Source organism: Aulonocara stuartgranti (genome assembly GCF_965226115.1).
Source record: "Aulonocara stuartgranti genome assembly, chromosome: 18".
NCBI classification, from domain to species: Eukaryota; Metazoa; Chordata; class Actinopteri; order Cichliformes; family Cichlidae; genus Aulonocara; species Aulonocara stuartgranti.
In genome coordinates, this window is record NC_138954.1 from 6,458,637 (window position 1) to 6,484,019 (window position 25,383).

The 25,383-nt window shown below is 40.3% G+C and overlaps 1 protein-coding gene across 1 annotated transcript in view; it reads left to right on the forward strand.

The window, feature by feature from the left end:
- LOC309694492 (receptor-type tyrosine-protein phosphatase N2-like) overlaps positions 1–25,383 on the forward strand; it is a 223,000-nt gene that overhangs the window by 155,980 nt on the left and 41,637 nt on the right. The window contains exons 13-14 of the mRNA XM_082514620.1: positions 11,536–11,748; positions 21,669–21,866. Coding sequence (XP_082370746.1) covers positions 11,536–11,748; positions 21,669–21,866 — 411 coding nt within the window. The remainder of the gene's footprint in view (positions 1–11,535; positions 11,749–21,668; positions 21,867–25,383) is intronic.

The following is a 25,383-nucleotide window of genomic DNA, read 5'->3' on the forward strand; positions in this document are numbered from 1 at the left end:
AAAGAGAAAAGAAGAGGAGGAGAAACGAGAAAAAGACAGAGGTAGGTAACGTTAGCCTACATGAAATTATTTGTCTGAATGTGATAGTAACCTAAATTTTTAGCATTAAGCTAATGTTACATGATTCGCTAATTGCTAATCAATAAATAGCTAGTTAACTGTTTTAACGTCAGTTAATATTGTGGAGGGGGCTAAATTGTTATGGAAAATAATAATGTAACGTTAGGTAATTACAGTACTCCCACCTTTCCTCATTTGTATTCATCTTTTAAGCAGGTGTTTTTTGTTTACATTGTTATTGCCTTCTGGTTAGCTAACGTTTACCCTGCAGGTAATAGTCACTTTTCCACCCCTGTATATATTACAGTTGTAAGCCTAGTTGTTAAAGTGCACATCATTAATGTTAATTAAGCAATATCACATGAGAGGGAATGCTGTTTTTTAATATGAGCACTGCTGTGATTCGGTCAAAGATAATCATAACATAACATTCTCATATGATATTATACTGTTACTTTGCATTCTGCTATTCAGCATTTCACTGTAATGATGACAATAAATTGAATCTAATCTAATCTGCATATCAGTTAACATCATATATATATCTCTTTGGTTTTTCATTTATATTATATCATTTCATTTTATTCCTGGAATCATGTTTTTATTATTAATAATAATAATAATAATAAACTTTATTTATAAAGCACACTTAAAAACCAAGGGTATGCCAAGGTGCTTAACAAGTAAAATAGAGTATAGGAGGAGGATAATAGAAATAGGACCAAAGCAAGTACTAAATATGCAAGCAGATAACTGTCACTAATACATAGGAAAGCAACAGGTACAGAGCAAACAAGAATTTAAATGAGCATAGAAGTGCATGATATAAAATCATAAAAGAAATATTAACTAGAGGGAAAGGCAAGATTGAATAAGTGGGTTTTTAATCGTGATTTGAACAGTGCAATGGAATCAGATGCGCGGAGGTCGAGAGGAAGGGTATTCCACAGTACCGGGGCAGCCAGAGCAAACGCACGGTCACCCCGGGACTTCAGTCGAGATCTGGGTTGGGTCAGAAGTAGTTGAGTGGCAGATCTGAGTGTTCTAGCAGGAGTATGTGGTTTGAGAAGTTCACTAAGATAACTTGGCGCTAATTTATTAATAGTTTTGAAAGTAAGGAGTAATATTTTAAATTGAATACGGTACTTTATGGGCAGCCAATGCAGGCTAGCTAGGACAGGGGTAATATGGCAAAATTTCCTGGTACCAGTCAAAAGGCGGGCTGCTGCATTTTGGACTGTTTGCAGTTTAAGAAGAAGAGAAGAGGGAAGACCATAGTACAAGGAGTTACAATAATCCAACCTGGAGGTCACAAAAGCGTGAATAAGCTTCTCCAGGTCCTCATGCGGAATATAATGCCTAGCCTTAGAGATAAGGCGCAGTTGGTGGAAGCTAGATCTCACTACAGCAGACACTTGCTTATCGAGTTTGAGCGAGCTATCCAGCAGTACACCCAAGTTACTGACATAGTCACAAGAAAAACTAGCAAAGGAACCCAGGGCAGCACAGAGTTGGGCACGAGGGATTTTACTGTTGAACACCACAATCTCAGTCTTCTTATCATTTAAAACGAGGGAATTACTCAGGAACCATTCTTTGACCTCCCGCATGCATTCTTGAAAATAGTGCAGGGACACAGCAAGGTCGTCAGTAAGTTCAAAATAGATCTGTATGTCATCGGCATAACAGTGGAAGGCGATATTGTATTTTTCAAAGATTGTGCCTAGAGGGAGCAAATACAATGAGAAGAGAATAGGGCCTAAAACTGATCCTTGAGGCACACCACAACAGACCGGAGCGGAGGAAGAGGAGAAGGTGCCTAAGTGAACTGATAAGGATCTATCAGCGAGGTATGATTTAAACCAGTCGAGGGCAGTGCCTCTAATACCCACAGTGTGCTCAAGTCTTAGTAATAAAATGTTATGGTCTACCATATCAAAGGCCGAAGAGAGGTCCAGTAAAACTAGGACCATAGAGCGTCCAGTATCAGTGATTACAAGAATATCATTAAGAACTCTAACCAACGCTGTTTCAGTGCTATGCAATGGCTTAAAGGCAGATTGAAATTTCTCAGCAATATTGTTCGTGTCCAAGTACGCCTGGAGTTGGGAGAGAACTAGTCTCTCCAGGATCTTGGACAAGAACGAAAGCTTAGAGATCGGTCTATAGTTTGAAAGGTCATAACAGTCAGAATTTCTTTTTTTAAGAATCGGGTGGACTACAGCATGCTTAAAGGACAAAGGAACACAGCCTGAGAGCAAGGAAAAGTTCATAAGAAATAGGATACTAGGTCCGATTACATCAAAACAGTCCTTAGCTAAACGAGATGGAAGAATGTCAAGCACAGTATTGGTGTTATTAGACTTTAATACTCAGTGGTGTCACATACTCCTCTCTTCAGATGCACTGTTGAAGTTTCTAAATCCCACCCCTGGGCCATCTACCACATCTACCGCTGCTGCCTCCACTTCAGCAGCACAACCCACCAGTGATGCAGCATCAGCAGCACAACCCAGCCATGATGCAGCAGCATCAAGCGGTCTTCCTGTTGCCTTATTTATATTGTATTTTTAATTTATTTTATCCAACTTGTTGACACGTTTTATTGTGTTTATGTATGTAAAATTTATTGTATTTCATATATTCATTTTTTATTTTTTGTATTCATTTATTTATTCATATCTTTTTTTATCTTGTTAATTATTCTGATTGTGAATTTGCTTTCTTTAAGTAAAAAAAAAAAGAAGGTCAAAGACAAAGCTATTCGGTTTCTTGTGAGTACATACACTACACTGCCGATGTAGGGGGGCGCCACCTAAAATCTTGCCTAGGGCGCCAGATTGGTTAGGGCCGGGCCTGTCCTTTAGTATCAATTGAGCATTGCTTAAAGACCACAGCCTACCCGAGCATTGTTACTCATTTATGTACATCCCTTCATGACCACAGTGTACCCATCTGCTTTCAGCAGGACAACAGTTCATGTTATGAACCACAGATCATCTGATAGTGGTTTCTTGAATACGGCAGCGAGTTCACAGTACTCAAAAGGCCTGATCTCAGTCTAATATAGCGCCTTTGGGATGTGTTCAAAAAGCAGATTTGCATTATGGATGTGCATTCAACAAATCAACAAATCAACATTCAACAAATCCATATTGACAAGACAGCATGAAGCTGTCTTGTCAATATGGAAAAAAGTGCATCTTTCTTCAACTATGACAAGATATCAGCTTTGTTGTAATTTCTTTACTCTCAGCTGTGGGAACATAACATTTCAACACCTTGAGATTTATTTCCGGTTGGATGGAGGAGTCTCCTTCTTGGTCGCCCATTTTTAACCAAACCTTAATACTGCTCTTAGTCACATAAGTAACAAAAAATCATATCACACATCCATAACAATCTAAGTCGAAAGATAAAATAATTTATCAATTTAAATAAATCTCAAAGCACTTTCTGTATTATTTGTATTTATGTACCATGAGACGCTCCACTCACCAAGAAAAATATACTGTATTGTACCATAACAATGTAGCTTGCTCTGAGTACATTTTATAACATTAATATTATCAACAGTATTAAGCTGGAAGTGGAAAAAATAATGACAGTATATGTGCACATCTGAGTTAATATATTGGCAAACAGATGTCTATGTACATATCCAGCAAGTACGTTGCCACATGAATAATCTGAGTGGATGTATTTATCTTCCTTTGAGCAAATGTTTGGCCTCCACGCGCTCCTGAGTAAAAGCGTCTGTCTCTCCCACTGTTAGTGTATCAGCTGTTTGGTGCTATGGGAAAGTATTTCCCATAATAGGTGGACCAAACTAACCAAAGTTCTCTAGGTTGGAACTGCTTGATTGAGAGTTCAGAGTTAACACATTAACACTTCTGCTTATGGCCTGATGTTAAAACTGTGATGCAGACACATAAAATGCAGGAACAGGTAGTATTGCATTGTGTGTGTGTGTGTGTGTGTGTGTGTGTGTGTGTGTGTGTGTGTGTGTGTGTGTGTGTAACAAAAACAGAAAAACAGCAAGCGATTTTCATGTTGCTAAAAAGGAAGAGGAAATCAAATACAGGCCACCAAAGCTCCCCAACTTTGTCACTTCCAGTTCTTTTTGCTTGCGTTCAAAGCATCGAGAGTTGGACCGATGGGAGGTGGGAGGTACCGGTCAGCCCCCCCTAAACTCCACCAAGCAACTCCCTGCCCCCACCCTCCTAGCCCTCTCGGCACACAGAGGAGAGCAGGGTCTCCGCTGCCTGCCACCTCCAGCTGCCACCAAGGAGGACAAAAGATTGTGTGGGGGTGTATGTGAAGGAGATGCGGGGGACTGAAAAGAAAGATGAACTGAAGAGCCCCACACACACACTCAAACACACACACACACACACACACACACACACACACACACACACACACACACACACGCTCCCCAGGAAGGACCTTGTCAACTGCATTAGGCAGCATCTCCTCTCTTTGCCCTCTCTTTTTAATTTTTTTTTCAAGCTGCAAACACTGTTAAGTTTGTTGTTTTTCCATCCACGCACACACAGACAAAAAACCCCAACAAACATCTGACATCAGGAAAAAAAAAATTCTGACTCAAATGCACAAACACACATGCAAGTACGCTGACAAACACAGCTTCCCAACTTAATTCTGTAACGGTCCACGTTCGCTGCAGCTGTTAGTCCTTTTCACTCTCGCCAACAATGATTACGAAAGAAGAATAGCTGGATACAGTAAACTGAAAGACATAAATCAATCTGTATGTGATTGTTTTTTCAAAGCTATGAGCAAATATTTGGTAATGTATTAAATAAAACTAATATTTTTCACATGCAAACAGTTAGGTCACAGTCAGGTCCTTCAATTTAAATCAAAACTGCAAGTAAGCTGTCAGTTTCTATTTGTTATACCGCACAAACAGCTCACTTTCTGTCAATAGTCATACACATCAATACTTTTTTTTTTTTTTTTTTTTTTACGAGTGAGAGAAAAATCTTTTAGTTCAGTGGAAGGAAATCTACACATTTTTTACCTTTAACTATGCCCTAAATCCCTTCTACGAGTAACAAGTTCCAATAGTCCTAAAATCCTATTAAAGTCAGATTGGGAAAGAAAACACTGCATTGCCCATGGAGATAATTCTGCTTAAAGAGAAATCTTTAGTCGCCTGAATTGTCTTGAATCGAGCAGCAGTTTCTTGGCAGCAGAGGACTGATGTGCCTGAAGATATTTCCATTTGTTCCCAGAAAGCAAACCGATGTCACCACATCTACAGAATAACTTTAATTTGATTGAAGGAAAACAAGATTTTAAGAAGCAGCACGAGTCGGAATGACTTGTAAAAAGGAATGTCCTGCTTTTTTCCCCTTTATTCCCTCTCCTCCTTTCCTTACAGCCTCGTCCCTTTCCTTTGCCTCCTTCCCTCATCCTTCCTGTCCTGTTCGGGGTTTTTTTTTTCAATCCTCTCTTCGTTTTCCCCCCTTTTCTTTTCATTCCCTTTTTACTCTCTTGTCCTCAACTCCTCTTCCTCTCCTCTTCCTCCTCCTGTCGGCAACATGTGGAGCCGTAGCCATGGCAACAAGGGAGGTGACATGTGCTGTAGACAGGCAGGGAATGGAGGGAGGGATGGGAAGAATATAAGGAGGAGCCCCACAGCACATTTGTAGTCTCTCTCTCCTTAAAAAAAATAGCATCATTCCTCCCTCTGGAAGTGGAGGCTGCTCGTCCTCTCCTCTCTTTTCCTGTCATCTCCTCTCCAAACGTATCTTGAATTGCATCAGGAAGAAGACAGGAGAGAAATCTTTTGGTGCATTTCTCCTTTTTTTTTCTTTTCTTTTTTGTTGTTTACAAGGGATGAGGTTAATGGCATAAAAAAGAAGAGGGGGAGGAAAGAAAGCTGGGAACTTTCTTTTCTTTTCTTTTTTTCCAAAGGAGAGAAAGGAGATGATGGGAGGAGATGAAACTCCCTCTCTCTCCAACTCACTGACTCTCTCCTCCTCCTCCTTTGGTATGATGCTGTCTCTGAGTCTGTGGAGTCCGTGCAGCCGGAGTGGAATGGGAAATAGACGCAAGAGGAGGTGTCTGTTGCATTACCTCACCATGGATTTTTGGTAGGTTTTAATTGTTTTGCATGCTAATGTGGGCTGATTTTAATCAGTACCCACAGCTGTCGAATTGTCCCACAAATCTTTGCGAAATATTAAAGATGATGGGTCTGTTCTGGTGTCGCTCTTTTCAGTCATTTCTCTAAAAGAGACGAAGGAGTGTGCCCTGGTTTTAAACACATTGTTTTTCAAATACAATATTGCATCAGTTTAATTTAGAACCTAGTGTGTCGATAGAAATTCCTTCGCTTGATTAAAAATTGCCTAAAATTTGTCCCGGAAAGTCGAATATTTTAAAGGTGAACGCGCAGTGGGAGTATCCGTGGAGTTTAGACAGTGAGTGACGGCGCACCGTGGTCGAGGGGGCTTCATGCAGCTGCATCTCACCGTAACATTGTAATAACATTCAGTTTAATGGGATTTGCTGCTGTTTTCATTTTGCTCAGCTGCCGCCTCGCACTGCTGGAGTGCGAACTTTAAATAACCTTGTGGTTTGTTTTCTTTTTGTTTTTTAATGCTGTGATATTCATCTTCGAGGATTGCCCTAATTTGTGTGCAATTTGTGATATCGCAGAAGAATCGGTTTAATCCGGTGAAGGTGAGGTGAAATGAATAGAGTTGTTGCTTGGTTTTTAAGTGGGTGCTTATACGAGCAAAGGATCATTTTTTTCTGTTTTGTGCAAAGTTTGACTCAGGTGCATTTGAATTTGGGTGCGTGCAGTGTGCAGACATCAGTGCACGGCGTTTGAGAGTGTGTGGGTGTGTTGTTAAAAGACATACATACATGCAACTGTGCACCAGCAGATGTAAGTACATGAAATGTAATGTAGTCATATTTCTTGCAATGCACGCATAGTAAAAATGTACTTATTCATACATCCCGCTATATGTGTGTGTGTGTGCGTGCGTGCGTGCATACATGTGCATGAATGATGTGTTTCTCTGTGCTTGTTTGCTGAAAGGTTTTCTTGAAACCCTGGTTGAACTTTTTCAAAGGCCCGGAATGAATCAGAGGTGAGGGATAAATCTTTTCTACAGCGGTCGTCGTCCAGGAAAACAAAAGCTGGCCGGCGCTCTCCCTCTGACCTTTTTTACCCATTCTGAATAAGCCGGAGCCGTGCAAATCCATCTGCCTTTTGTCTATGGAAGCCTGGCTAATCCACACCCCCATTCACGCACACACATATACACCCCGTCACACTCATACCGACCAGGAGACTTAACCGCTCCACCACCAAACGTCCACGCAAAACCAAAGACCAGAATCATTCGTTTTTCCGATGAATGATTTACTCACATTTTTGAGGAGAGTTAACCTAAATCTATTTTCTTAATTGATTTAAGTAAGGTTTTAGTAGTAACAGCTGCAAAGAAGATTATTGTAAGTCTATGGAATTTAGGCTGCTGCCCACATAAGTAAGATTTTAACACTAAACTGCTTAAAGAAATTCACCATGTGATTAAAAAAACAAAAAACAAAGGTGTTCTGCTATTCTTTTTGTTCTTTTCCCTCCTGTGTAAAGGCGCCTATCTGTCTGCAGGGAGTGTGTCTGATATTTGCTGAAAAGAGATGAACCTAGCAGCGTCTACAGCCAGACAGACAGCCGGCATCCTTGACGGGCTACATTAATGCTTTTCAGAAATAGTCAGGAGGCACTGCACACTGTATGTCAAACCACATTTGCTTATGTGAAATGAAGAATTTGCAAGTACAATCGATTTTTGTGGGAGCAGATGGACAATGGAAGTGGAAGCATGAAAGGAACTCCCATCTCCCCTCTGCCTTTGGGGAGAGAACATTCTTCTTTCATGTTCAGACGCTCGCTCAAAAAGTCTTGATCAGAACGGCCGATTTACTTCCAGAAACAAACAGGATTTCTGTAGCTTTTTTCTTTGTCTGTCTGAACCATGAGAAAAATACTTCCGAGCCAGGAATGATTTAGATTAAAGCCTGAATTTCTGTTTTAATCCGTCCAGCGATTCAACCCAACAGTCGTAGTGATATTCCTTTTTCACCTACAATCACACCAACAACGTGAACCGATTGACATTTCCTTTCATTTCTATGTGCTGGGTTGTAATTCACCTTAGATTGAAAGGGTTAAGTCTCGGGAGTGAGAAACGATGAAGGCCTTAGAACCGCAGAGACGAGCAGATTGCCGCTTATTACTGGAAACATACAGTACAATATAGGTAACACACTTACATCGAGTACAAGCTTTCGAATGCAAGTGTTTAGTTTCATAATGCATATTACCGAAAAGGCTGTACAGTCATTTTCACAGTAATGGCTGCATGCGTTGGCTCATGTGTGAATGTTCCACCTCCCATCCTGAGCAAACATTTGATTTTCACTCATTGCAAATTTCTGCTACATCTGCCGCTGCAGCTCGGCTAGAATGGCTGCTCGTTTTTCATAGCTGTGAACTAACAAGTCATACGCCCTCAAGTCGCTCTCTCGCTCTCTCCCCCTCTTACGCTCAACACACACTCTTCCACCCCCCTTTTACTGTTACTAACAACTGCAACCAAACTTGATTAAGCAGGTGGGGTCAGGCTACATTTGTTTGAATCAATAGACAGACATGCTAGGCAGCCATGATAAAGAGGCCGAGGGAGGAGGTGGGATCAGTGCGTGCGTCTCTGCCTGTGTGTGTGTACGGAGTGGGGAGTGTGCTTTGGAAACGCCGGCATCTGTCCCGTGAAAGATGACTGAGCTGTTACAGTTAGGGCCTTGAATTATGGGCCATTACTAGCCAAGCAAGATGCAATCCCTCTCCATGAAACTTAATTTGACAAAACAATGAGATGACTCGGGGAGTAAAATGACAAATGAAGTTATTTGATCCGCGGGTTTAAAAAAAAAATACATTTTGCAAAAGATGATTGCAGTGGAAGCATGTGGAATCAGCAATAATGCATTATTAATGGGCTTGCCGAGCCCACAACGCATACAGGCTACTGCTCAGCTACTTTTGTTTATGATGCTTTCTTAACGGCTGATATTTTTTGCCGCGATCTTTTACATTAAAAGCGCATTAATGAGGAGAAACATTAAAAATACACAAGCCAACCGCAATCAATTGCGTCTGCTCGTGCAGATGTGTAATGCAACATTAGGACAAGCAGCCATATAAATGTAATATAAACAGACTCCCTACATTACTGATTCATGAACAGGCTCTATAGTAAGTTGAGTTTGCAGATAAATCTTTAATGTGCCCTGTACTTCAAAGCTGAATCACAATTTTTACTTCTCATACATATATATATATATATTTTCTTCTTTAATTCAGAGCCTTACTCGGAGACAGCCGCTGTTTTTTTTGGGTTTTTTTCAGGGCCGTCACATTACTATGCGACCAGCTTTTACAGTATGGCTCAGAACTCCCCAAGCAAATTGGACACCCCACAAAGCATCGGACAACTGTTGTCCCCCATTGTGTGTGTTTTTGCGGGCACTCTTTATTAGGTGCTGAATGCAGCAGCAGCAATGAATGAAATCACGGGGTGGGGGGGAACGATGAAGGGAGGGTGCATTATCGAGTGATGATGGCGGTGGGGTGGGGGTCACTCCCCGAAACCTCACAAGAATTCCAGAACAATCTTTAACAGGGTAGAGCGGTCCTTTTCCCACCTCCCAGGGTTTCAGGGCTTCTCTGTGCTGACAGGCAGGCAGGAGGGATCCGACAGGACTGCCCCTTTTCTCCCTGCTGCTTTCAAAGCCTCCTTTCCATTAACTCACCACGCCACACCTCGCCTAATCTCCGTGACCTCTACCACTGAGGGACAGGGATTTTTTTTTTCCGCCCCCTCCCTTTTTTTTCACCCTCAAGCTGCCTTTCTCCAGGGTTGAGAAAACCTTTGTTTTTTTTCTTTTTGAAATCATTATTTTTCTCTGTCAGAATACAAAAGTAATTTTAAACAAGCTTAATATGCAACATAAAATTACAGCTAGGACAAACTAATGATGAGTGCAGCGATAAGCATAGTTATGTGCTTGGGACCATCAAGCGTTTGAATTTTTTGTACCCGTAAATGAGTGGTAATCTCTTTTGTGCGACAAAGATATGGGGAAAAAAATGGTTCCAAATAAGGAACAAGTCAAGAAAAGCTGTTTTTGCGATTGATTTCTTTTGATAATTCTTTGTCAAGAGGAATTACAGGCCTGTCATTGGCTATGCAATTTGTAGCTCTACTCTTTTGGTTCTTGCCTCGCTCTTTGTTGGCAAGATCATTATGCTGTGCGTAATAACGGGGAATTATGTTGCCTATTGTTAACTAGTAGTAGTCAGGTAAAATGCAACAGGCCCATTATCTGGAGCTCGCTGGTGTCTGAAAATGAACAGCAAGCAGCAGTCGGAGCTGCAGCTCATAATGAACAGCTCAATAAGACTTACTTCTCCGCTCTCAAATGATTGCACATTCGTGAAGCAGTTCAGACAGAGACTTTTATCATACAGTATGTGTCCATTGTGTTATCTTAAGCAGCTGACTGGTTGAAAAGAAATCTTTAATCTCTAGTTGTTTGCTGAAGGATCTGGTTCTCTCACGCTGGATTAAATTGCAGCTGAGGTCGGAATTGGTGAGACACTTGCTCAAGACAGCAGAACGTCTGTTGCCTCTGAGCATGGTGGTAGAAAATTCCTCCAATATAGCAAGCGGGGTGTTGAGCTGTCTAGAGACATCCAGAATGCTTTACTAAACAGGAGTTTATGCATTCTATGCACTCCTGGGCACAGATGGTGGAACAAACGCTTGTGATTATACTTTTCATCGAGCGCAGTGATATGCATGTTTATGCGTTTCCAAAAAAGGAAAGAAAAGAACCGTGTGATTTACACTTTCATCTACCCATGCAAAGACAAGCATTATTTTGGAACCCTGATTAGTAGCAAAAATAATTCGCGCTTATATTATCTTGTCAATCAAAGGATTCCAGTGTGACTTGTTTTGGGGGGGTTTTGGCCTCTTTGGTGGCTGCTTTAATCCAGGAGTATCAGACCATGTGCCATGAAGCTCTGAGAGCCTGCAGGGTTGTTCCAATCAAACACTCTGCCAGATGATTTTGCAGATTAGTTCCTCTTGTCTGACTGATCAGTAAAATCACCTGAAAGCATGCACACTCTTAGGTACACAGCTTCGCACCCCTGCGGGTTTTTTTTCTTCCCAAAAGCACCTGCTTCCATCACGACCGCAGTCATTTTTAGCAGGGTGGATGAATCAAAACCCTTATCTTGACATTGGCAGCACCACGCTCTACCCATTGAGCTGCAAAGAGAACCACTCACCGCAGATAAAAATAGTAATAGACGCAATTTATTAACCAATTCATCTGTTCTTTTGTGGCCCACAGGGAAGCCAGATCAACCAGATCCCCACCAAGTACAGCCAGACAGAGTCAACCAAGTTCCTCATTCTCACCGTCGTGTCAATCCTGTGTATCGTTGGAGTCCTGCTGGCCTCCACCGTGGTCTACTGCCTCCGGCACCGTTCCCACCACAAGATCAAAGAAAAGCTCACCAATTTGGGAACAGATACAAGCAGCGATGCTACCGCCACCTACCAGGTAGGAGTTGTTACTGTGCCATCTGTGCACACATTCACATTATACATATATATTTATATTAGAAAAATGTGTTGTGTTTATAACACGTGAAAGATGCATAAACAGGAGTTCTGTGTGTGCATAACATTAAGAAGTGGAAGTTTTGTGGACCTTCAAATGAGAGAGCCTTTTATTACAACCATATTTTTGCTTCTTGTAATCGTCATCTTGCAACTGATGGCAGCAGTTTTCTATTAAAGCAAAACAGAACAACGCGATACGTGTTTATTATTGAGGTGCACTGTTTTGTTTTTACAGTTTTGTATTACCTGTACTGTTTACAGTAAATCTCACACGACATAAATAATCCACAGTAAGATTTGGTCACAAATTATATATTTTTTTAGGACTCATCTTTTTTAGATTATTTAAAAAACACGCCAAAATGCACTATTATTTTTCCCTATGTAATTAAAAATTGAATTTTTTTTTAAATGGCTTGAAAATCCCTGCTTTAGTCTCCGGGGCTGATTTTGTGATTTAAAGGAGACAGACTCTGTGATTCTCTTCTTTCAGCGTCGCCTTCACTCTCGTGTCGACATGTTTTAACTACGTTAATGGTGTGTGGTGATCGCTGATTGTCTCCTGCTATAATTTGTTGTCTGAGACATGAAGTAATATCACCAATCCAACAGGTTTTCCACCTCGAGTTATTTCCATTCCCTCCTCTGCTTGCGGTAATTATCCTTTGGCCGGAATAGCCAAGTGTGAAATTTAATTTACAGAATCCAATATTAAGTGGCTTTTTGAGCAAAGAATTAGATTGAGATTTTTCCGTCTCTCTTTCTCGCTCTCTCTGACCTTTTCCCCACCATGTTTTTAAATGAGAGTAGTCCTGTGAGCATTGATTTTATAATGAGCCCAGCTTGGCCCCTAAGTGCTTACATTTTATGCTCCTCTTCAGGGATTTTTACCTCCTGAAATAGACTGTGGGACTGCGTCAAAGGTTTACCTCATCACTGCTGACTTACAGATTCACAATGTTGCTTTTTGCAAATAGAGATATTGCTTACCAGTAAGAGAGAAGCATCCCTTACTGGTTAGCGAGAGAGGTTTCTAAAAGACGATTCAACATTCATGCCGCTAAAAATTTCATTAAAATTAAAAATCTGTTTTGCACGAGTGCCCTGGCCAGTGATAGGTTGATCTCAGTCTACATAAAATATTTGTTTTTCCTCAGAGTGAAAAACTTATCTTCTCGGTTACTTAACTCCGAGAGTCACTTTAAGCTTCTAATTGAAAAATGCTAATTAAAATTCACACGTAAGGCTGTGTTTCCGCTTTATTTATCTGATTAAGCGCTTACAAAAACCTTTGTTGCTCATTCTTGGGAGGTTTCAGTCTTGCTTTGCTCGCACTCCCAAAGCTCTTCTAGTTGATTCTCTTTCCTCTGTCGTCTTTATCGAGTCTCGACAGTGAGCCGCCGTCATCCTCAGTGAAAGACCTCAGTGTTCAGCTCCCATCTTAGCCGTGTAAACCTCGTCTCTTTGTCAGCGCTGCTGTGTAGAGGGCTTCCCTGGGCTGGAGTCTGTCTGTGTGTGTGTGTGTGTGTGCGCGCACAGTCTCCAGGGCTACATGCAATTAAAGCAGACAGGAAGCGGCAGGCTGCCTGACGGCCTTACTACTGCAGCTCCTTCATGCTGGCTGTCAAATAGACACAAATATGCACAAACACATGCGTGCTGTGTGTATGCATGCACACTCTAACCAACCGCTGCATATTAATGACTCTTGCCCTGGGCGCGTTTGTTTGAGGCCTCGCTTCACATCCTTACACACGCACACACACACCGCCTTCCAATCACGTCACCACACCACCACCTCCCTCTGAATCCCCTCCACCTTTGGCTCTCAGCTCCCCGGCTCCCAGCGCGTCAGTCAAGCAGTTACGGTGTAACGGCAACGTGGGATTGGCCGACACCAACAAAGGAGATGTTGATTGACAAGCGTCGACAGAGGACTGTGTGCAGCGTGTCAGAGCACTGGGCGGGGAGATGGTGGATGATGCTTGTCAGTCAGTCAGTCCCTGGATTACTCTGTTGCCAACATGGGAGTCTGCAACGTCGTTGTCAGTTTATCTTTACATCTGATTCGAACTTTTATCTGCTACTAAAAGTCTTTTTTCCCCCCTCAAAGCAGAGAGGAAACTATCCGCTCCGCAGCGTGAGATCATTGCACTAGATTGCGGCGAGGCTCAACTTTTTGCATGGATGTTTTTTTCACAAATCAAGAGATATCATCTTGAAGCATTATCATTTTTAAAGATATCATCACCCACACCAGGAATTTTCTTGAAACACGAGAAATGCTTTGATAACTAATGAACATATTTGCATGTTTTTTAAGAAAGAAAAAAATATAGACTTGTTACTGATGAGGGTTTTTTTTTTAGCTTTTCTTTTTTGGCGTCCCTCAGCCTGCCTTACTCCACTTTCACAATCTCTCTCTTTCTCAATTCAATTTCAAGGACTTTCATTAACATCATAAGATCTTAACATCGCTAATGAATATGTGCAAAATGCACTTCCAGTTCATCTCAGTTTAGATTAAACAAGCAAACAATAACTCTCGTTCTGTCCTACACCTCTGTTTTCTCTGTATCCCTTCTGTTCTTTTCTTATTTGCTCTGTTCCTGAAGCTTTTTTTTTTAAGTATCTGTTCTATGTATATTTTAATTATAATTTACTTTACTCCTTAAATCCCTTTTCCTTAACACAGATTGTGTTAGGTTGCCCCTTTTATTTGCTAGTTTGCTTAAGCACAGAGGAAGGGCACTTGGGTGAAGGCCCCTGAATTTGATTTGGTCAGAGGGGCATGTAAACAGAGGTACCCCTGTGAGCCTGACAGGCTCTGCTGGCACACCCCAAAAGCCAACCTTCGTCCCTATTAGCAAGCTTTTCTGAAAAGGGGGTGCTTCGGGTGGCACGTGCCTCCCAGCACTTACACGCCCTGTGCTGCCCCGGGGCTGATGTATGATTCGAGATGGTCATGTGGCACCAAGTGGATTCCCTGGCATGACGCCCATGAGAGGGGGTTGTTGGGGTTTTTCTTTAACCTTTATTCATATGTGGCTCATATGAGTTGATGTGGCACATGTGCATCTTTTCCACATCATGCTCTTTGATTTTCTTCTTTCTTATTTAGTGGCTTGGATAAAAAAGGCCTGTGTCAGGAGCAAATTTAGTATGCACTCTATTTTTGACTTCTTGTGAATCTGTGTCTTTTTACCTGCGAGTTTCTTAGTTTCATATAGCAACTATGCTATGCTAACATTCTAATAATTAAAAAAGATTTTTAAAAAAACTTTTTCAGATTGCTTTTAAATGCTGACATCAATTTTAATAATGATTCCTTCCCTCCCAGACAGACCTTTCTTTTGATCGAATGGATTGTGTCTTAAAATCAATTTAAAAAGACTTAAAGCTCTTTAGAGATTGGTACTCCATCATGCTGAACATATACTGTATATCCACCCTTATTTATTGTCAGATCTAATGCAGTAGTTGATCTAGATGACTCCAAACCTTAGATTTGCCAAAAAGCATTTCATTCATGAGTTATACTTTCATTATAAATTAATCGAGAAGGCAGCAAAAGCCAGTATGGATTTCCTGGAAAGATAATTTTTTCATTTGCTGCATTACAATATCTGCTGTTTGGCACAGCACTGGGCTTTTGGATGACCTTGAATACACTAACAATAGGGGTTTCGCTTAAAAGCATCTAATAGACTGCATGGATTCAGTGCCACTGAGCAGAAACAAGATGTAATGTCTTTAGTAAAAGACTCAGTGGAACCCAACTGTTACAGAGTCCCAAGTAATGCACGACCGTACAGCATGGCTGCTTTGCATTCAGTGCACTTAGCGTACATGCTCGTAAACAAGCAAAAAGTTGAAGGTGGAAGGCTGTTCACTCGTGAGTGGTCACGATTTTGAATCAAAGAAGAAAGAGAGGGAACGCCAACCACTCTTTAGTAGGCTTTGAGTGATATTAGTGCCAAAGGCATTAGCATGTGTTGTTTGGTGTTTCTGTCAGTTTAGTCAAAGCTGGAAAATACGCATCAGACTGGCATGCTGATGATAAACCAAAGTCATTAAAGTGATGAAGTGTGTATAGTTAAAATCAATAGAAAAAGAAAAAAGAAAAGACAGAAAGAAAGAAAGAAAGAAAGAAAAAGATACTCGTGTTTGTATGGACACTGCTCCGGGATGGGGGAGGTGTTGGCACTGTAAATCTGCACTGTTCACACTCTAAACCTGTCCCGAGTTATATTCTTCCTTCACATTATTTTATTTGATTTTATTTTTTTTTAAGCTCTAATTGGCTCTCGGAGGGAAGCCATTTTGAGGCAGTTTTAATTACATCATAAAAAAATTTGCTGCAGCTGCAAAGTTCACCGTGTGCAGTTGTTCTGGTAGGAATGCTGTTGATCATGTGTGACAAAACGCCCACAATTCGGTGTGATTGAGCGGATTGAACACAAAAAATGGAGCTCAGAGGATGTAGCAAAAACAGGAAATCGGGCAAACTGGTGTAGTTAGCAGCCAGAAGGATATTTATGGGGCCTATTTTGGTCTTTTATTAAAGATTTGACATTGGGTAGTTTGTGTGGTGCCATAAAACCCCCTGTGTGAGCTGTGACAACAGTCTGTGTGTCTTTCTCAATACTTCGCGGGGCAATCGTGGCTCAAGAGTTGGGAGTTCGCCTTAATCGGAAGGTTGCCGGTTCGAGCCCCGGCTTGGACAGTCGTTGTGTCCTTGGGCAAGACACTTCACCCGTTGCCTACTGGTGGTGGTCAGATGGCCCGGTGGCGCCAGTGTTTGGCAGCCTTGCCCCAGGGTGGCTGTGGCTACAATGTAGCTTGCCATCACCAGTGTGTGAATGTGTGGGTGACTGGTTGTGTAAAGCGCTTTGGGGTCCTTAGGGACTAGTAAAGTGCCATACAAATACAGGCCATTTTACTTTTTCGCATTTAAATGTTAAAACAATAAAATATATCCTGTCCTTAACACTAGTGAGCATCATTCATAAAGGGACGTGCAGCCTTTAGTGTGGTCTATACCTCCAACTACTCAGAACACATCAGGAAAGTTAGTCATGCCAAACACATCTCCAACAGGGTCAGTCAAGGTCGTAATGGGACACCTCATCATACAATAATGCAGTTATCACACAGCTAACTATTTAATACATTAATCATTTGATACAGAATATCGATTAAAGTGGTGTTATTACGAGATAAGATGATTTACAACCCTGAACTAACAGCACTGCAGATCTGTAACCAGAGACACACGGCTAAATCTGATAAATCCACTTAGCCTCCATCCATAAATCAAACATTTGAATAAATAAGAGTAATACTGTAAAACTCTCCAGAATTACTTCTCAGTGTTCTCCATTGACTCAGGAACCCTGAGAAATATTTCTACATACACTGGAAAGTAAAAATCCACATGGGAATGGATGCCAACGTCAGTTATGCTTATGTAATGATAAGTAATGATAACTGACGCTGGGATGCCCTTATTGTGACTAGTTTTAATAATGACATGTGAAAGGGCTGTTGATCTTTTTTTATTGACAATTTAATTATTTAATATATAAAATGTCATCAGGACCACTCAAAATAGTTTTAAACCCTAACCCAAAAGCTGCCTTCAACTTAAAAACAACAAACTTAGACGCTAAATACTTACATACTAAACTTAAAACGTGCTAAAAACAAGGCTGCTGCAAAGCACTGACACTGCAAGTCTAAAAATAAAAGCAGCACTTGAGACTTTACTTAACTGTAGGTCAGTGCTTCCTCTAACAGCTTCTAGTACGCACTTCTTTTAAATCCAAGCGTGTTTATGTTTCCCCACCACCGCCCGCAGCGCCGTCAGAATCCCCGGGCCAGGCATCGAAGCACTTTAATAATCTGCACACATTTATGAGACTGTGTCCGAGCCCATAGATCATTGTCAGCGTGCCGACCTACGAGAACATCAGACAGATCAGATACGGACTAATGAAGGCCTGCTCACATTACCTCCACCGTCAATCAAACACGGGGTCAGTTAATCATCTGCGTCTCTCTCATTAAGAAACACAGATACCCACAGAGTTTTGGTCCAGGTCTCCTGTTGTAGTCACTGTCCTTGTAGGCTCGTGCAGGTGATGTATGGCTTAAAATAGTACAAAGCAAAGGATGTGCCAGGTAACTGTTCCTTTACAAATTTACTCAATTATTAGATGATTTTATTTATTTATTATTTAGATTTTATTAACCGGGTTTATTTGAAAGCCTGCTTAATTTCCAATGCAGAAGGCTTATTTCTGTACTACCTATAAACCTCGGCAGGTTCAAAATGACAGCAAAACTTCAGCTATTGTTAGACTAACAGGTTGTCTGACTTAAGGAAAGATTCTAGTTACAGCATTCAAAGAGGTTGGGTATGAGACAGGAAGACAATAAAAACAAAGCAATTATACACCCACAACCAAATCAGCCAATTGGGCAAACAGAAACAAAGATTCCCCCAAGGCCCGTCTCCAAGCTGCATTCAATTTGAAAGAGATTTATTTGAATATAACCTGTTGTGTGTTGAACCATCTCATGAGCCAGGCAAATGTTACACCTGTGGCAGGTGAGCTACACAGCCTTTTTTGCATGGCTGGGTCTAAATTTCTCAATACTGAGACTATCTTATACAATCCTTATTTCTCTGAAGCCCACTATTTAAATCAAGAGATTACTGTCTTTTTTAGCCAATTTTCTTCTGATTGGCCGCCCATCCCAAAGAATGAGCAGGTGGGCAGACCAGACAGAGTTGTGTTCCTGAAATAACTTTATTAAGGATATGTCCTTAGAAATCAGAGAAGAGCTTTCTGAAGGGTGAGCTTTTAATAACAGGGTGTACTTCCACACATGTTGACCTTATTTCAATCTTTGGTAGAGTCCATCTCTGAAACAGGATACATGTTACAGAAAATGAGAAAAAGCACAGCAGAGTTTAAGCATGTTGTTGATTGGAAAACACTTCTGACACAACGCTAAAACCAAGGAAAATGTACTCTAAAGACTGTTTCTCATCATTTTTCAGTAAAACAAGTCATCCAACACTGTAAACGCATTAAAACAGTGCACGCTATTTTAATGTCGAGTATACCCCTCTGCTTGGCCTAAAAACCCAGTCAAATAAAGGGTTGAACACTAAATTAGCACATGTATCTTTCTCTTTTTTAAAGGAATATGCCCTCCAAAAACACTACGATTTTTTAAAAAAATGTTGCCCATTCTGAGAAATCAAAATATAATCTTATTTTATAAAATTTATTGAAAGAGTAGAAAAGGCAACCACCTTCATCATTCTCAATATTGCTAACTTAAATGCCATTTGAAAAAATGAAAAAGTTCACCTTTAAAGATATTTCAAAAAACAGCCAATTGTGTTACACATGATGGTTATCGCAGAATACCACAATGCTATTTTACCGTATAGCAACATCTTTAAATCTTTAGCTTCACAGTCTTAAACTTTTGTCTTTGAGTTTCTTTACATCCACACATGAAGTGCTGCGTTGATAGTTTTTTGATGTATGTTCAAAACAAAACTGAGGAAATTAGATCGAAACATTATATGCCACAAAATAATCAGTAGCATTTAAACATGTCAGATAAGGTCACAGATAGTTTTAACTGTAACATGAGGGTTTTAGTTCTGCACATCTTTGTTCTGGATTATCAAAAACTGTGTGTTTTTCCTTCCTCTTGTATCAAGTGGCACAGTCATTCCTTACAGCTCACTAAAGGTCCTGCTGGGAGTTGTGTAGAGAAGACGCAGACTGAAAGTTCGATGTGGTGTCAATATTTCATTGTGGTCACGTATCCAGAAAATGACAGTTTGCTCAGGCGTATGAAGATATTGTACTTGCTGCTAAGAAACTGAGCGGCATAGTTTGCCAAAACCTTTTTATAAAGTTTTTTTTTTTATGTATTCAGGGGAAGCTTGCTGAGCATGCATGCTGTTTTTCCACCAACATCCTGGAAGCTGGCCAGCATTCAGCAGTTGGTTGTTAAGTGTCTGGTTCTTTCACCATTCCTGCCCAGGTGTTTACAGCCAGTCGGAAGGATTTCAGTTCTGCTCAAAATGTCTTTTAGTTTTATTCTTTTTGTTGTGAGTTTGCTGTTTTTTCGTGTGTTTTGTTTGGTTTTTTACTAACTTGTGATTTACAGGAGCATGACTACACAAGTTGTCACTGAAAGTTGTTTATGAAGGTCAGAATACACTAAGCCCAATTTTAATAGCAAATCCCATTTTCTGTTGCTTGAATCCACTCTTTACTCACATTCACTCATTATGCCCACAGTGGCCCTTTTTCATTTTTATGATTTTAAGCCTTTTAGATTTTAGAGGACAAAAAGAGAAATAATAAGAACACTCACAAATACACATTATAAAGAAGGCAGGATTTTTTTGGAAGGAAATGCTAATTAACACGATGAAACTAACGGTTCTTAATGAGCTCAGGAATGTTACACTCATATGTACAGAACCCTCAAGTCATTAAATAAGCTTCATTGTTCCGCTGGCAAAAGTTTGGACTGTCAACTTTGATTCTGAGAACTTATGACTGACTTCAAGTGATGGCCATGTGACCTAAAACACTGCTTTTTAAATGTGAATTACCTATGTATATGGGGTAGCTGGTGTTTTGCAGCTACTCTAGTTTTAGGCAGTGCTGACGTTAGTCCATTTCTCCATCATATCCATTTTGTGCTACAGTTGCTGCTTGCCAAGAGCTTCAGCCTTTCTGGGATGTACTGTGTTATTCTTCAGCTGTCTGTTTTTTCCATCACAATCAATCACTTTACAGAAGAAGTGATACACTATTTCGCCAGGGTTAATTTTTCCTCTGAAATGAGGAAGACAGACATGGTACAAAAGGGTACCAGCCAGTGCTAACTTGTTAACATGCTAAATTCAGTTCATTCCAGTGTTATTTTTATAACACCAAATGACAACAATGGTCACCTCAAGATGCTTAATATTGTATGGGAAAGACCCTAACATAATACAGGGAAACCCCAACAATCAGACAAGCCTCTATGAGCAAGCACTATGGCAACAGTGAGAAGGAAAAAAAAACCCTTTAACAGGAAGAAATCTCCAGCAGAACCAGGCTCAGGGAGGGGCGGGGCCATCTGCCCTGGCCGGTTGAGGGTGAAGGGAGGGAGACAGGAGCCAGAGATTAATCAGTAGCTGTCTCTGTCACATAATAAATAAACCTCTTTGAAATAAGATCAGAGTGATTAATTCTTCACTTGCTTAGTTGATTTTACTGTTCAGTTATTTTAAAAACCAACCATGGTGTGTACTGTACTATTAGCTGTTGCTCTAATAATTAGTCCCTGGGCAGCAATTATGAAGAAACCAATGAGTGTTAACCAGCCACAACTTTATTTGACATGTGTCAAATAAAGGTCGGTTCAAAAGCTTGCTAAGATTCTGATAATAATAGTGACCACAACTGCAACACAGCAGCATACGAAAACATTAAACTCAGCTACCACCATTACTGTTCATCAAAGAGAAACAACCTCATCAGATGCAACTGCAGCAAAAGCAAGCTCTCAGTCTGTCTCCATGTTTTAGTGGGGTTTTTATTTTACCGTTTACAAACTGTCAGGTGTATTTATTCACTTCCCTTTGAAGGTAGCATGCTACAGCAAGGCAACATTATCTGCTGTTAGTTCTAATTATATCAGTAGTGTTAAGATATTTCAAACAAATTTGTCAGCCAAGTGTCGTAAGTCATGCATGAGTAAAATACTACTAGGCCCCACCTACGTGACGGCAGTGACTAATCTGTAGCGCCTTCCTTCCCGTAGGAGCTGTGTCGGCAGCGCATGGCAGTCAAGCCCCCAGCCGAGCGTCCGGAGCCCATCTCCTCCAGGATCAACAGCGTCTCTTCTCAGTTCAGCGATGGCGGTCAAGCCGTCAGCCCCTCGGCACGGAGCAGCATTTCCTCCTGGAGCGAAGAGCCCGCCCACTCAAATATGGACATCTCAACCGGTCACATGATCCTGGTGAGTTTCCAGCTGAGCAGTTTTGATGTAATCATCACACAATACAATGTGAAATATGTCGAAAGCAGCTCACTTTTTCACCACTAACAGCCCTGCAAACATATTTCATGTGAAAATAAAAATACTGGATCTGAATGAAATTTTCAAATGACGAACAAACTTTAGTCCACTACAGTTTTTAACTAATTGGCACTGCTGGGTAATAGAGCTATCATTTTTAGAAATAGAAATTGTAGTTACCTCAATTTGTTATAGTATTCCTAATCCTTATTAGTAAAGAAAAAAAATACATTAGTGTAACTGATTTTTTTGTTTTGTTTTCTGTAAAGTTCATAATTTATCTTTATTTTAAATAGAGTACCTTTCTTTATAACACCAACACACGTGCACCCTATATTACACACCCAGAGCTGATGAAATCAGTTTATTTTAAAAAGAAAAGAAAATAGAGAAGAATAACACTAGGCAATGGATCCCTTGGTTAAACTAAATGTGCCCACATCTCGAGTGGTTTAGCTTTTCATCCAGCAGAGCCTGTGTTGTGCTTTTTGGTGTTCGTGTTTCTACGAATGTGAATGAAAAATGCATCAAAATAACGAACAAAATGAGATTGTTGCAACTTATTTCTGTAAGTTGCTCTTAAAATAATAACCTTATGTTAGGCTATCGTCAAAATGTTCAATTAAATTAATTCTAGGAACCAACACTGCAGCTCCTGTGCCAAGTGAAAATGACGTCAGTGGCCCAAATAAGATGTCTAATATTGATCGTTCAGAGAAAACAATGAAAACTTCAGTCGGATTCAGTTGGATTATCAAAGTAGGTTAATTTCCCCGAGAAGGAGTTTACAAAATAATATTTAGAGTAAATTTCTGTTCTGTTCTAATTATTCTATTAATAGGATGTTTTTTATCTTCCATTTTTATCATCTTGCCTCCCACTTGGTTTACCATTTTAACCAGTCTTTTAAACTCAAACTACTACAAACTACTTAATTTTATATTCCGTACTGATAATTTCCCCTCTCTCACACACACACACACACACACACACACACACACACACACACACACACACACACACACACACACAGACTTTTATCCTCTTGTATCTCTCTCTCTCTCATCTTTCTTCTTGTCTTTTTTTTTGTTTTTGCACATCTCATTACACCCACAGTTTCTATAAGCAGTCTTATTTCCCTCTTCAATACAGCAGATGAAAATCTCTATTGAACCTTGGTCGCTTTCTGCCAAGCGCCATCATAATTGCGATACATACCTACTCACTTCAACAACCCACCACCCACGGCACCACCACCTCCTCATCCCAACTCCCCCACCCTGCCTCCACCTCTCTCTCCTCTCTCTCCGTGCAATATGAGGCTGCCGGCAAGATGTGAAAGAGCGGCCTTTTTGATGTGTTCAATAGGCACAAAGATACTAATTACCCCAGAGAGTTGCACCAGAGTTGTGTTCAGGAGAGATGACTCCCTCTGCAGCCCTTTGCTGCTGCAGAGTGTCTCTGTTGTTTTACACAAGCGTACAGCCAAGCTAAAACGTTTGGCAAACGCACCCACAGTATATAATGCATGCATATAAAAAGCTTAGGTCACATACAGATGAAAATAGATTTGAGTTTTGACAACAAGGTCTGAACTTCTGCAGGTATGTTTACTTTATCTCCGTGAGATGAATCCATATCTGCAGAGGTGTCACCGCTGGAGAGTGGCATGAAATAAAGTGTTTGTCAAGCATTCAGTCAGTGTGTGGGCCACAGTCTGGTCAGGATGATTGCTGAAATTGTTAAATCATAGCAACAAATGTATAAAACGATGAGAGGGAACCAAGGAGACAGACTAAGTGACTCTAATGTGTCTATGATGATTAATTTTGTGTAGGTGATGGAGATGAATGCAAATTTTAAAAGCCTCTTCAGAGCAAATTCAAAAAGTGTAAGTGGACTTTTTCATCACAACATTTCATACATATAATATGGTGCTTTTTCTTTTTAGAACAAGAGACCCTCATCCCCATAAAATTAATTTAAACCTTTAAATTGTTAAATTCTAAATTCACTAATAACAATTTTCCTTTTCCAAAAGAAGTCTATAAGGAGTCAAAAAGTATTATTGTTTTTAACCCAATCTTAAAATCAGGAAGGAAAACAGAGGATATTTGATGACTTGGATAAAAATCATTACCTACTCTTCAACAAATGAATGTGTCCTGAGGGAGAGGTGATAGGTTGGTGGGTTTAAATGAGCAACAGTAGACTATGGGGTGGGTGTTATGAAATCATTTTTAGACCAAACATGGTGGGAAAAAAATATGTTAAAGAAATCTTCCCATTCAAAGTCTGAAGCATTAAACTGATGAATGTAGACAAGTAAGACTGCAGTTTTTAGGTGATATGCCAATGCCATGTTGTCGAACTGTGATTTGCAAAGTTTACACTCTAACTTTTGGACATGTATACCAATAAAATCCTTGGTCAGCATCTGTGATCTAGTGTCAGTTAGAAGCTGCCTTAGGTTAAGTAGGTCCAAAGTTTTGGGGGAATTTTCTGGTTTGGTGCTCCTGCTACCAAAATACACCATGATGTTGCTCTTTCTTCTTCTAAAAGTAACACCAGGGATGTTCCAGACAAAGAGAATTGGGCTAAGTCAGACCATACTGACTAAACACTCTAATTCCTCTAATTACAAGCAATGGTTTTACTCAGATGCAGTTGGGATTAGGAAATAATTGCACTTGCTTTAGTTGAGCGATTAGTTATGACGTAGATTTTTGATAACCAATTCATTTCAGTTTTATTTATATGTTACCGAATCACAACAGCAGTCGCCTCAAGGTGCTTTGTATATTTATAAATATATATGAAGATATAAAACTTACACCCGCTGAATTAATATGTATACGTACACATACAGGAACAACTCTGGGTTTTTGCAGTATTTTGTGATACCAGCAATACTGTCAGAATAATGATAGAAGCATCCTCTGCTACATCCAGAACGGTGGATTTTCAAAGATCACGATGTTTTATTCATCTAACAAATGTATGCAGTCAGATATGCTTTTACTGTGCCCATTTAATAATGGTTGCTGTTTAGTCGTTGGAGTATAAACATAAAATGTAACTCAAATGGACTCCTTTTAATTGCATCTATGCTGTTTAATAATAGTAAACCTTTCCCAGTGGACTGGGTTTATTAGGAGCCTTCTGTGTAGACGAGGAGTTGATGTCTCATTTAACTTGAAGTCCATGTTGTTGTTTCCACTGAGGAAATAAAACCGATAGGACACTGAGGATTCTGGTAGTTTGTAAGTCACAGCGTGCTCATCAACACGGGCCGTGATAATGTTGGTTTTTAGTTAATGTTAGCAGGCTGTGAGCTTTTTCAGTTATGTCATTTCCTTTTAATCCACTTCAGTTTTGGCCTGAGAGAGAAAAGAGCAGAGAGATTGAAAACAGAGAGAGCAGATGTATCGTATTACACAGACTGGCCTGGAAGTGT